Source organism: Macaca fascicularis, chromosome 19 (genome assembly GCF_037993035.2).
Source record: "Macaca fascicularis isolate 582-1 chromosome 19, T2T-MFA8v1.1".
Lineage (NCBI taxonomy): Eukaryota > Metazoa > Chordata > Mammalia > Primates > Cercopithecidae > Macaca > Macaca fascicularis.
The window spans coordinates 48,354,908-48,368,097 of record NC_088393.1 but is presented as its reverse complement, the minus strand read 5'-3'; the positions used below and the strand labels follow the sequence as shown (position 1 = coordinate 48,368,097).

Genomic DNA, 13,190 nt, shown 5'->3' with positions numbered 1-13,190 from the left:
CTAAGCATTCCGGGTAGGCACTACCATTATGTCCAATTTGTAGACGAGAGAACTGAGCCCCAGAGAGATTAAGCCTCCTACTCAAGCTCACACAGTCAGAAGGTGGTGGAGCTAGGATTCGAACCCAGGACATCTGGCTTAACCCCCCCAGGCTCTACTGCTTCTCAACAGTGGCGGAGAAGTGGTGGATTCCCAGGGAGAGGATGAGGGTTGTGGATGTGGGTGGAAGGAGGCCTGAGACTGAAATGAACCAAGTTTGGGCGTCTCACCTGCAGGGTGCAGTGGGTCAGGGGGTAGATGCCGCTCAGGCCTGGAGTCCAAGCCACCTCCAGCTCCGTGGGTTGGCGGGAGACCAGATGGAGGTTACGGGGCTGCTGGGGGAGCACTGTGGACAAACAGGAGGGATTGACCCTGGGGAGCCTTTGCTCAAAGCTCCCTACCCTGCTCTCTGCCCCCACTCTGACCCCAGACCCAAGCCCTACCCTCTGATGCCCAGCTCCCCACCTCCCAACCCTGTCACCTGTGATGGTGGCCGTGCGGGATGTGGTGACCCCCTTGGCGTTATGGGCTTCGCAGGAGAAAGAGGATGTCTTGTTCAGCCCTAGGGAGTCACATGAGGGAAGGGCCCAGTATCAGAGAGGGGCAGGAAGGGCTCCCGGGCCATGCCGGGCCACTCCTACCACGGTCAGTGCAGCCCACACAGGCACTTGCCTGAAGGGAGAATTAGCGGAGTTGAGGGCAATGAGTTAGGAACACAGCCTCCATTCCCAAACGCAAGGATGGCTTGGCTTCAGCCCTAACCTCCCGCCACACAGACACACATAGTACAGACACACACAGCCACACACAGGCACAGGCACACACATTCTCACACACATTCTTACACCTCAGAGACACACTTATACACACACAGACATATACTCACACAGACACACACAAAGACTCACACAGCCACACACAGGCACACACACTCATACACACACATAGACACACATACACAGACACACACAAAGACACACAACCACACACAGGCACAGGCACACACACTCATACACACACATAGACACACATACACAGACACACACAAAGACACACAACCACACACAGGCACAGGCACACACACTCTTACACCCCAGACAGACACACACTCATACACACACATAGATACATATGCTCACACAGACACACACACAGCCACACACAGGCACACACACACATTCTTACACCCCAGATAGAGACACATACTCATAGACACACATATAAACACACATGCTCACACACATGCACAGCCACAGAGACACAGCCATACACACACACACAGTCTGTCTCACACACACAGATTCTTACACCTAGATACATACTCATATATACATATATAGACACACAGAAACACACATGCTCGTATATATGGGCATAGACACATATATACATACACATAGACACACAAAAGCATACACAGACACACACACACAGGAGACACACAAACATGCACACACATGCACAAACACAGGCACCCTAACTCACAGGGTCACACGTATGGGCACACACACCTGCTAGACACACTTAAGGAAACCGGCCCATGGCTGTGCATCAATGGAGACGTGTCTGTTCATCTCTAAGCTCGCCTCCTACCAACCCCTCTCCCGCTCTCCCCGTCACACGCTCTGCTCCGGCCACACTGGCCTCCAGGGTCTCTGGAACGAATACATGAAGCATGTTTCCACCCCGAGAACTGTGCACTGTTCCCTGTGCTCAAAACAGTCTTCCACAAATGTCCACGTGACTCGCACCCTCTTCTTTCATTTTTGTTCCTCAACAACACCTCTCAGTCTGCTGGGGCTGGCCACCCTGTTAATATTGGAGCTTGGCCATGTTGTGGTGGCTCATGACTGTAATCCCAGCACTTTGGGAGGCCGAGTCAGGAGGATCGCTTGAGGCCAGGAGTTAGAGACCAGCCTGGGCAACATGGTGAGACCCCATCTCTACTAAAAAGAGAAAAATTAGCCGGGTGTGGTGGTGCACACCTGTAGTCCCAGCTACTTGGGAGGCTGAGGTGGGGGGACTACCTGTGCCCAGGGAGGTGGAGGCTGCAGTGAGCTGTGATCGTGCCACTGCACTCCAATCTGGGCGACAAAGTGTGGCCCTGTCTCAAAAAAATTAAAAATAATAAAATGAAATATAAAGGCTGGGCACAGTGGCTCGCGCCTGTAATCCCAGTCTTGGGAGGCCGAGGCAGGTGGATCGCCTAAGGTCAGAAGTTGGAGACCAGCCTGGCCAACATAGTGAAACCTCATCTTTACTAAAAATACAAAAAATTAGCTGGGCGTAGTGGCAGGCCCCTGTAATCCCAGCTACTCAGGAGGTTGAGACAGGAGAATTGGTTGAACCCAGGAGGCAAAGGCTGCAGTGAGCTGAGATCACGCCATTGCACTCCAGTCTGGGCAACAAGAGCGAAACTCTGTCTAAAAAAAAAAAAAAAGAAAAAGAATAAAATAAAATAAAATAAATAAATAAAAAATAAAATAAAATTGGAGGTAACTGGAGCTTCCCCTGCAGATCTACCCCCTTCTCGCTTTACTTTTCCTCTTTGGTTCTTCTCATAGCCCAGCATACTTTACCTGTTACCCAGGTACCTTGTCCATTGTCAGTTTCCCCCACTAGAATGTCAGCTCCAGGAGGGCAGGGGTTGTGTCTGTTTTGTCCCCTGCTGTGTCAGGATGGTCTGGCACACAATAGATGTGCCATAAATGCGTGTTGAACGAGTGAGTGAATGTGCGTTCAGCTGTGTACTTATGAGTATCCCTGGGCATAGGTGCAGAAATGTGAGTGTGTGTAATTCCACAGGGGAGTTCATGTATTGTGTCTTGACTGTTTTTTTCTTTTCTTTTCTTTTTTGAGAGTCTCGTTCTGTCACCCAGGCTAGAGTGCAGTGGGATAATCTTGGCTCACGGCAACCTCCGCCTCCCGGGTTCAAGTGATTCTCCTGCCTCAGCCTTCTGAATAGCTGGGATTACAGGAGCGCGCCACCACACCCGGCTAATTTTTGTGTTTTTTAGTAGAGATAGGGTTTCACCATGTCGGCCAGGCTGGTCTCAAACTCCTGACCTCAAGTGATCTGTCCGCGTCACCCTCACAAAGTGCTGGGATTACAGGCATGAGCCACCGTGCCCGGCCTTGAGTAACTGTTTTTGAGTGAAGGTGGATTGCCTTCACTCCCTAATGTGGTGGTGGTGGTGGCGTTGGTATCACAGGCGTGCACACACAGAAGCACATACAAGTACGGAGACAAACACAAGAGACACAGACCTGCAAGCACACATAGGTACCCAACACACACCGCTATACAACATGCATCAGTCCCCCTTTATCCGAAGTTTCACTTTTTGAGGTTTCAGTTACTCTTAGTCTAAAAATATTCAATGGAAAATTCCAGATATAACTCCTAAGTTTTAAATTGCACGCCGTTCTGTGTACTGTGATGAAACCTCATGCCATCCCACTCTGGTTGGCCTGGAACATGAATCCCCGCTTTGTCCAGCATCTCAGTGCTATAGCTGATACCTGTCTGTGGGTCACTTAGCTATCAGATCGACTGTCCTGGTATTGCAGTGCTGGTGTTCAAGAAACTCTTATTTTTCTAAATAATGGCCTGGCCGGGTGCTGTGGCTCACGCCTGCAATCCCAGCACTTTGGGAGGCCGAGGTGGTGGATCACTTGAGGTTAGAAGTTTAATACAAGCCTGGGCAACATAGTGAAATCCCCATCTCTACTAAAAATACAAAAAAAAAAAAAAAAAAAATCAGCCAGGCATAGTGGCGGACGCCTGTAATCCCAGCTATTCGGGAGGCTGAGGCACGATAATCACTAAAACCCGGGTGGCGGAGGTTGCAGTGAGCCAAGATCCAGCCTAGGTGACAGACCAAGACTTTGTCTTAAAAAAAAAAAAAAAAAAAAAAAAAAAAAAGCCCCATTGTGCAAAATAATGATGGCTGCAATTCGGATAGGCCAAAGAGAAGCCTTAAAGTGCTTCCTTTTAAGTGAAAAGGTGAAAGTTCTCCACTTAGAAAAAGATAATCAATGGCCGGGCGCAGTGGCTCACGCCTGTAATGCCAGCACTTTGGGAGGCCGAGGTGGGTGGATCACAATGAGTTTGAGATGAGCCTGACCAACATGGTGAAACCCTGTCTCTACTAAAAATACAAAAATTAGCCAGGTATGGAGGTGCACACCTGTAATCTCAGCTACTTAGGAGGCTAAGGCAGGAGAATTGCTTGAACCCGGGAGGTGGAGGTTGCAGTGAGTGGAGATCGCACCATTGCACTCCAGCCTGGGCAACAGGAGCTAAACTCCGTCTCAAAAAAAAAAAAAAAAAAAGATAATCACGTACACTGAGGTAGGTAAGATCTACAGTAAGAAAACAATCTATCTGCGAAATTGTGAAGGAAAAAGAAAGTTATGCATAGTATACATAGGGCTTAGTATTATTCATTGTTTCAGGCTTTTGCAGGGGTCTTAGAGAATGTATCCTGGTGAATAAGGGGAACCCCTCAACACAGATACACATAGAAACATAGTCAGCCCCCCAACACACACACACACAATGTCTGTGCTAGGGTGTAAGAAGGATCAAGTTTTTCGTTTTGTTTTTTGAGAGAGGGTCTTGCTCTGTCACCCAGGCTGGAGTGCAGTGGCACAATCACGGCTCACTGCAGCCTTGATTTTCAGGGCTCAAGCGATTCTCCTGTCTCATCCTCCCGAGTGGCTGGGACTACAGGAGGCCACCACACTTCGCTAACTTTTAAATTTTTTTGTAGAGAAGAGGGGAGTCTCACTATGTTGCCCAGACTTTTCTCAAACTTCTGGCCCCAAGCGATCCTCGCGCCTCGGCCTCCCAAACTGTTGGAATTGCAGGCTGAGCCACTCCGTGCCTGGACCCGGGACCAAGTCTTGTAAGTGCAACTGCAGTTCTCCGTGTTGTTTACGCGTGTGCCTGTGCATCTGCGTCTGTGTTTCTGAGACGGTATGTTTGTGATCCTGCGTGTATCTGTGGATGGCATGTATGTGCGTATGTTGAGTATCTGTGTGCGTGTCTCTCGTGTTTCCTCCGTGCGTGTACGCCTGTGTTCCCACCGCGTTCGCAAGGGAGGCTCTCCATCCGCAGACACAAAGTTTCCTTTTCTCCATCAGCGGAGGGAGTGGAATGGGGCAAAGTCTGCAGAGGCCGGAAGCGGGTGGGTAGGGGAGCTCCTCAGTCGCCGCTTCCTAGGTGGCCGTTCCCAGCCAAGGTCAGGTGCCCGCTCCCACAGCCCCCGCGCCCCGAAGGCCCCGCGCCCGCAGCCCCCGCGCCGCCAGGAGGAGAAACAGTACAGTCCCGGGCTGGCGGCCCGAGAGGGGGCGGGGAGCCTGGGTCGGGTCCAGCCACCTGGCACGTGGGGCCCCGCCAGGGTCAGCGCGCGGGAGCTGGCGCCGCCGGCCGGAGAAGCCCTGGGGCGGGAGGTGGGTTCTGGAGCCGGGTCCCGTTCCGACCGCAGCATTCCTGCCCCCGCGTGAGTCACCGGGGGCACCTCCCCACCCCAGCGCTTCCGGCCGGCTTCGGGGGCGCGGAGCCAGAGCCGGGATACCCCTTCCCAGGCCCCAACGGCCGCACCTTGAGTGAAGGGGACAGGAGGAACTGGGACCCCTTCCCTTCCAGAATTCTCTTGCTTTACCGCAGGAGGACAGGAGCAGGCCGACTCCAGATGTGCTTTCCAGATGTCCTGACCATCCCCCCCAACCCCTGCTCTCCGCCCCAGCTTTTCCAGAGAATGAGAGGGATGGAAGGAGGAGGGGCACGCCCTGAGTCAGATAGAGGGACAGAAGCACACAAACGGACAAAATTCCTTCACACAGCAACCCCCCCAACACACTCACAATGACTCACACTTAAACACACAGGGGCTGTTATTAGCACAGAAAACGCAGCACTTGGTAAGTTAACAGCACACAGATATGCAAGGGCTGATGTCACAAACACAGTGACACAAAAACACCGTGACTCACACATATACATACGGACTGACACTGATGTACGTTCATAAAGAGACATGTATGCATACAAGCCAACGTGGGACAAACACATCAACACAAACAAATCAATTTGTACACAGTCGCACGTGTACAAATTGATTACAAACACCTAGCAGCGCAATATACATCTAGGCTGATGCCAACACACACACAAAACTAAATGTCCCTGTATATTGAGAGACACACACCACACAACAGCATACATGGAGTTGAGGTGGACAGATGCACACCAGGACACAATGAAGGGTTATGGTGACCTGCTCAGACACTGACACACTGATACGTACCAATACATAGCCTTTATCTATGCCATAAGATGGAGCTGGATGCACCCAGGTTTCATGTTCACCGAGACACAGACTGATACAAAAACACATTTGCGCTGGGTGCAGTGGCTCACGCCTGTAATCCCAGTACTTTGGAAGGCCGAGGCCAGTGGATCACTTGAGGTCAGAAGTTCGAGACTAGTCTGGCCAACAGGGTGAAACTCTGTCTCTACTAAAAATACAAAAATAAGCTGGGCGTGCCTGTAATCCCAGCTACTCAGGAGGCTGAGGCAGGAGAATTGCTTGAACCCGGGAGGCGGAAGTTACAGTAAGCCAAGCTCGTGTCACTGCACTCCAGCATGGGTGACAGAGTGCGACTCTGTCTCAAAAAAAAAAAAAAAAAAAAAAAACACCAAAAAACAAAAAACAAAGAAACACAGTTTCGTAGATGCGCAGGCCTGATGCAGACACAAGGATGGAGACACTGCCATGGACACATAGATTGACACAGACACACATGTATACGCTGGCTGGTAAGCATCCTTGGGTCATGTACTCAGAGGCAGCAGGGGCCAGTGCACACACGGGGAGACCAGAGAGAAGCAGAGAGGGCTGTTGCACACACACACACAGATCTGTGATGACAGTCATACACCAACGTGCCTTACCCTGTGACATATACACACATGCCACAGACACATCTATGGACACACACAGAAAGCTGGTAAGAGGCTGAGGGTTGAGTGCAGTGGCTCACGCCTGTAAATCCCAACACTTTGGGAGGCCGAGGTGGGGGGATTACTTGAGGCCAGGAGTTCAAGACCAGCCGGGGTAACATGGCAAGACCCCGTCTCTACCAAAAAATATAAAAATTATCCAGGTATGGTGGCGCATGCCTGTAGTCCCAGCTGCTTGAGGGGTGGGTGGGTGCTGAGGTAGGAGGATTGCTTGAGCCCAGGAGGTGGAGGCTACAGTGAGCCATGATCACAGTACTGCACTCCAGCCTGGGTTACATAGCGAGAGCTTGTCTTGAAAAAAAATAAGGGAAAAAAAAAAAGCTGGTAAGAAACACAAGTTATCCATGGATACATGCTGATTCTGCAAGGGAACAGAAGCTCTCACTAGGACACGCTCACACCCATAGCTGCACACCTGTGGGCTGACACTACCACCTGCATACAGAGAGGTGTGCAGCATAGCCCCAAACCCACTACCCTCCATGCACACTTTACTTTCATACAGTGAGTCTCAGCTGTGAACACACAAACACAAAAATGAGGGACAGACACAGGCTGACACTGGTATACTCAGTCATGCACACATACACAGACACCCATACACGGGCAACCCCTAAGAAACGTATAGAGAGAGACATACTATGACGATCCAAACACACACTGGGACAGAACCCAAGTTGAAGGAAATATACTTAGTCACACACACACACACACACACCACACACAGGACATCCGCAGAAGCCCACCCTCGCCAAGGCACACGCTCACACAGAGGTTGTGCTGACGGATACACTAACACTCAGATCCAGAACACACGGATATCCAGACACCCCACCACACCACACAGACATGCACAGACCCTCACACCTGTGCAGCCCCCATTTCTCTCCCTTCCCTCCCCTTCTTATGGGACCTGCCAGGCTGACTCATGCCCCATCCCCAACCCTGGTCCCTACTCAGGCACTCGAGCCATGGGCCTGAGTCACTCCTCTGGGGTCAGCATGCTCACCAGGTCTTCCTTGCAACTCAGGGTCCCAGGAATGCTAAGAATGTGAGCTCCTCCCTCCACCCTGGAGACCCCCAGCCAGGAGGCCCCTCCTCATTCCAGCAGAGAGAGGCAGCAGGTTGGGAGTGTGGGAAGCTGATGCCCTCAAGGCTGTAGCCTCCTTCCTCTATGGAGCCTCTGCCATCTGCTCCTCAGTCTTTCCTCCTTCAGTAGGGAGAACCCCCTGAGTCCAGGGTCCCCCAGTGATGCCTCTGGCCATTGTGTAACCCTGAGCTCCGTCCTGCCTTGTCTGCATGGTGCAGAAGGGAATGGTCACCAAGAAGGAGAGGGTTTCTGTCACTCAAACTTCCCTGTCCTGTCTTTTGTTTTGTTTGGTTTTTTGTTTTGAGACAGAGTCTTGCTCTGTCACCCAGGCTGGAGCGCAGTGGTGCGATCTTGGCTCACTGCAACCTCCACCTCCTGGGTTCAAGCAATTCTCCTGCCTCAGCCTCCCAAGTAGCTGGGACTACAGATGCCTGTCACCACGCCTGGCTGATTTTTGTATTTTTGGTAAAGATGGGGTTTTACCATGTTGGCCAGGCTGGTTTCAAACTCCTGGCCTCAAGTGATCCACCTGCCTCAGCCTCCCAAAGTGCTGGAATTACAGGCGTGAGCCACCATGCCCGGCCTCTCTGTCCTGTCTATGTACAACTTGGGTCACTGTGGCCTGTCCCTTCCAGTGTCTTTCTGTCTCTCTCTGTCTCTCACTTTTTTTTGTTTTGTTTTATTTTGAGACGGAGTCTCGCTCTGTCACCCAGGCTGGAGTGCAATGGCGAGATCTGGGCTCACTGCAAGCTCCGCCTCCCGGGTTCACACCATTCTCCTGCCTCAGCCTCCCAAGTAGCTGGGACTACAGGCACCTGTCACCACGCCCGGCTAATTTTTTTGTATTTTTAGTAGAGACGGGGTTTCACCATGTTAGCCAGGATGGTCTTGATCTCCTGACCTCGTGATCTGCCCGCCTCGGCCTCCCAAAGTGCTGGGATTACAGGAGTGAGCCACTGCACCCGGCCTCTGTCTCCCACTTTCTTCCTGTTCTCTCTTCTTTGGGTTCAGTTTCCCCAGTGGGGACCGGGCTGGACATCCTCCCTTTGACCGAGGTCAGCAGGGCTTGTTAGGGCAGGAGGTGGGCCGGTTGTGGAGGGAGGCGGAGGAGAGGAGGGCACAGTTGATTCTGGTGCCCTGCTTGGGTCACGGGCTGACAAAGGGGCACCAGGCCCACACACACTCAGGCCATGGAACAGCTCAGAGGGAACCCAGGACAAAGAATTCTATTCAGAGAGAGGCTGGGGTGAATGGAGGGAGAGAGAAGCAGAGAGACAGAGAAAGAGACACATACAGAGAGAGACAGAAGGACACACACACCGAGAGACAGAAAGACCGAAAAAGGCATTCGGAGAGAAACAAGGTTTAAGTAGAGACAGAGAGGCAGAGACAAACTCAGAGGGAGAAACAGAGAGACAGACAGTGAGGGACAGAAGGACAGTCAGACACCCACGCAGAGGTAGCAATGCTCTCTTGCTCCCGACTCCAGCCCTGCCCGGCCCCCTGTGCAGAGCTGACCCACATCCCCGGACTCACCTGGAACATGCAGGTTGCGCTGGGGACCATGACCTGGAGCTGTGGCCAGGGGGACAGCATCCTGGAGCCAGAGTAGGTCCACGGGCTCTGGGGGTCCCTGGGCTTGGCAGCTCAGGTTGAAGGGGGTGTTGGCGGCCACAGTCCTGTCCTCAGGCTCCTCCAGGAAGTAAGGCAAGCCTGTGGGGGTGGGCAGTGGTAGAGGCTGGGGTCCCTCTGAGCCCCCAAGATGTCTGACCCACACTAGGATGCTGTAGGCTTTGGGCAGCAAACTCACCCTGCAGGGTCATTGACCTGCCTGTATCTGATCCCCCGAGGGCACCTGAGCCATACCCAACACACGTGACTCCAATATATGATTCCTCCCATGTCAGACCCCCCAAGATAGCTGAGCTCCTCATGTCTCTCTTCCAGAATGTCTGACAGCTCATCCTCATCTCACTCTACAGATGAGAAAAATGACACCGCTGGGATCGTGGGGAGAGGGGTACGTTGCGTGCCTCTGATGCCTTATCTGATGCCCAGAATGGCGTCCTGTGACCTGATCGTGTCTGATGCCTAGGACATCCAACCACCCCCAGGAAGTCTTTTCACCCAGAGCATATAATCCCCCAGCCCTGGCCCCGTAACTTATATGGACTCCCAGCTTCTTGACCCCCCAAAACTCTGACATTCTTACTGTATGTCGCCTACGGTCATCCCAAATCCTCCAGCACCCTTTGACCCCTCAGGATTCCTGACTTCCCGCAACTTGTGAGTGCCACACATCCTCTGACCCCTCAGGACCCCTGACCCCAGAGCTCACCCTCCAGCCCTACGTAGCCAGGCTGGGACACGAAGTTCTGATGTCCCAGAAACACCAAACACTGGTACTGTCCCGCGTCGGAAAGCTGTAGGGAGGCGATTCTGACAGGGCAAGAGGAGAGACAGAGAGGTTTGGGGTCAGAGTTGGACACTGGGAGGGGGTCTGTCAGAACGGAAAGAGGGTGTCCAGCCTGGAAGCTCGTGACAACCAAGAAGTAGCTCCTATTATTAACTCATTTTGCAGAAGAGGAAAACGAAACCTAGAGGTTCCATCACACACTCCAAGCCGCACAGCTGACAAGTGGTCGAGCTGGGGTTCCCACCCAGGTGGGCTTTCTGCCCCCTGCGTGACGGAGGTGAGGGTGGGATTTGGGGATATGGCCACACACCTGAGCTGGCTGACCACTATCCAGTCATCCTGCTCATCTTCACCCAGGGGCACCTGGGTCTGGGTACTGTCCGCGAGCTCCAGGATCTGTCCGTCCCGAAGCCAGTGTACCTCGGGGGGCTCTCCCTGAACCTGGAGCTGACACCGAAGGGTGCCCGTGAGTCCCCGGGCACCTGTGATATTCCCTGGGTTACCCACGAAAGGACTTTCTTCAGCCTGTGTGCCTGCAGGGGCGATGGGAAGAGTTAGCTTAGGAACCCCCCAGCTCCTTCTGGCCCTCAGTTCCACCCTGTCCCTGCCTGCCCACCGGCCGCCAGGACCCCGCCAGGCCCTTAGGCCCACATAGTTGCAGAGTGACCTCAGAGCCGGGTGGAGGGCGGAGGCTCTGAGGGGAGGATGGGAGTCCTCCCAGGGGACTGGGATCCAGCGTCCATCCCATCGGGAAGGAGGCTCGGGATCTGGCAGCCTCCCACGCCCTGCACTGCCTGGCAGGGCCAGCCCCTGCCCCCTTCGTCCTCTCTTAGGTCTCTAGAGACTTAACAGATCATGCTGGTGCTGGTGGATGGAGGGGAAGAATCAGGGGTCGGGGGAGGAAGATAAGGGTGGTGGAGGAGAGAGATAAGGGTGGCGGAGGAGTGAGAAGCCAAAGAAAGTCAGGCAGGGGAGACGAGACAGAGAGGAGCAGAGATACAAGGAGTGACAGAAAAAAATGAAGAAACAGCCCTCCAGAGAGAAGACAAGGTGGGGGCGAAGGGGGGATACAGTCACAGAGGGAGGCTGAGAAGAGAGAGAGACTTAGAGAGCAGGTAGAGAGAGAGGCAGAGACTGTGAGAGAGAGAAACAGAGACCCACAGAGATAGCAGAGCTGGAGGCAGAGACAGAGAGACGAAGTGAGAGCCTCCTCCCCAGAGATGGCGTGGACTGGTGGGGTAGGGACAAGTTGGAGGGGGGTGTTGGCAGGGAGAAGGGTTTCCCCCAGGGCTCCAGAGCCCTCCTCATCCCGCCGCCTGACTCGGTCCACTTGGGAAAGATTTCTTCCTTCTCGGCAACCCCCAGCTCAGCCCCTCTTCCCATGGCCCCCTTCTCAGGTCCAGCCCCCACCCCTGCCCTCAGCTTCTCCTTGTCTGTCTGTCTCTCTGGGTCCTCTCTTCCGTCCCCCCTGCCCTTCAGTTCCTCTCTCTGTCTTTCTCTCCCTCTGCCGCACTTGGTGTCTCTGAATCTGTCTCCTTCTCTTGAAGTCCCTTTTCTGTGGTCCCAGGGAAACTCCCTAAGCCAGCCCAGCCCCCCCCCACACCTGCCATCATACCCCACCTCCTACCCCTGCCCCAGCCCCTCCGAGGGGGTCCCTGCCCCAAGGAGCCCCCATCACTCACCCCTGGGGGCCATGCACACCCAGCCGCACAGCGCCAAGCACCAGGCCAGCGGGACCCTGCCCATCCTGGGGCACCGCCACGCCATGGGTGCCAAACTTTCCTCAGAAGTTGTTGGGCTCCCAGCAGGGGAGGGGGCAGGGCCGGGCTGTCCCCGGCCCTCCCCCCAGCTCCGGGCTCTCTGGATTTGGCACTGCCTGCCTGGCACAGCGGCAGGGGAGGCCCTCGCCACCACCGGCTCTGCTCAGCAGCCGCCTTCTCAGCACCCCTGCCTCTTTCTCTCACTCCCAGACTTGGGCAAACCCTTTCTCCGCCCCTGGCTCCCCCTTTGCCTCCGCCCACCAGGGCCAGAGCCCAGGGGCCACCTGGACAGTCAGGGGTTAACTCAAGAGAGGAGAGGATCAGCCCTTTCTTAAAGGGGCCAGGGAGGGAGCTGAGGAGGGGGAAGGGGACCCTAGTGGCTGTGCCCCCAGTCCTGGGCCAGTGAGGCCGTGTCTCTCTATCCGGGCTCTGGGCGCTGTCCCTCTGGGCTCTGTGTCTGGTAAACATTCCTCCAGAACTCCACTCCCCTCTCAGCTCAGGCCGTGACGCCCCTCTCCCCGCCTCCACCCCCAGCCCAGCCCCAGCCAGGCCTCCTTGGCCCTTCACTCCCCCTCACTCTCACGGCTCCTCGGACAAGGACACACACACACACACACTCTTAGACGTCATTGACACGCAGAGGCTAGGACAAGCAGAGACACGCAGAGAGACCCAGACGGGCAGGGGCATGCTACTGGCCCACAGACACACAGACAAGCCGGGCCAGGAGCTCAATTCCTGGAGAAACCTCAGAGACAGGAGGACACTACTGGGTGGGCGTCCATGGGGGGCACTTACTTAGGGAGACACAGATCTTCAGACACGCCAAAACCTGCGTGGACGCCTAAATGAGAC

At 54.2% G+C, this 13,190-nt stretch overlaps 1 protein-coding gene across 3 annotated transcripts in view; it reads right to left on the bottom strand.

The window, feature by feature from the left end:
- AXL (AXL receptor tyrosine kinase) overlaps positions 1-12,537 on the bottom strand; it is a 45,484-nt gene extending 32,947 nt beyond the window's left edge. For all 3 annotated transcript variants that reach the window (XM_045381016.2, XM_045381018.2, XM_045381019.2), the window contains exons 1-6: positions 12,258-12,537; positions 10,886-11,108; positions 10,498-10,598; positions 9,696-9,872; positions 521-601; positions 270-385 (exon numbers count right to left, since the gene is read on the bottom strand). In XM_045381016.2, the coding sequence (XP_045236951.1) occupies positions 270-385; positions 521-601; positions 9,696-9,872; positions 10,498-10,598; positions 10,886-11,108; positions 12,258-12,342 (783 nt within the window). In that variant the 5' untranslated portion in view covers positions 12,343-12,537. The remainder of the gene's footprint in view (positions 1-269; positions 386-520; positions 602-9,695; positions 9,873-10,497; positions 10,599-10,885; positions 11,109-12,257) is intronic.
- Between the last annotated feature and the right edge of the window lie 653 nt (positions 12,538-13,190).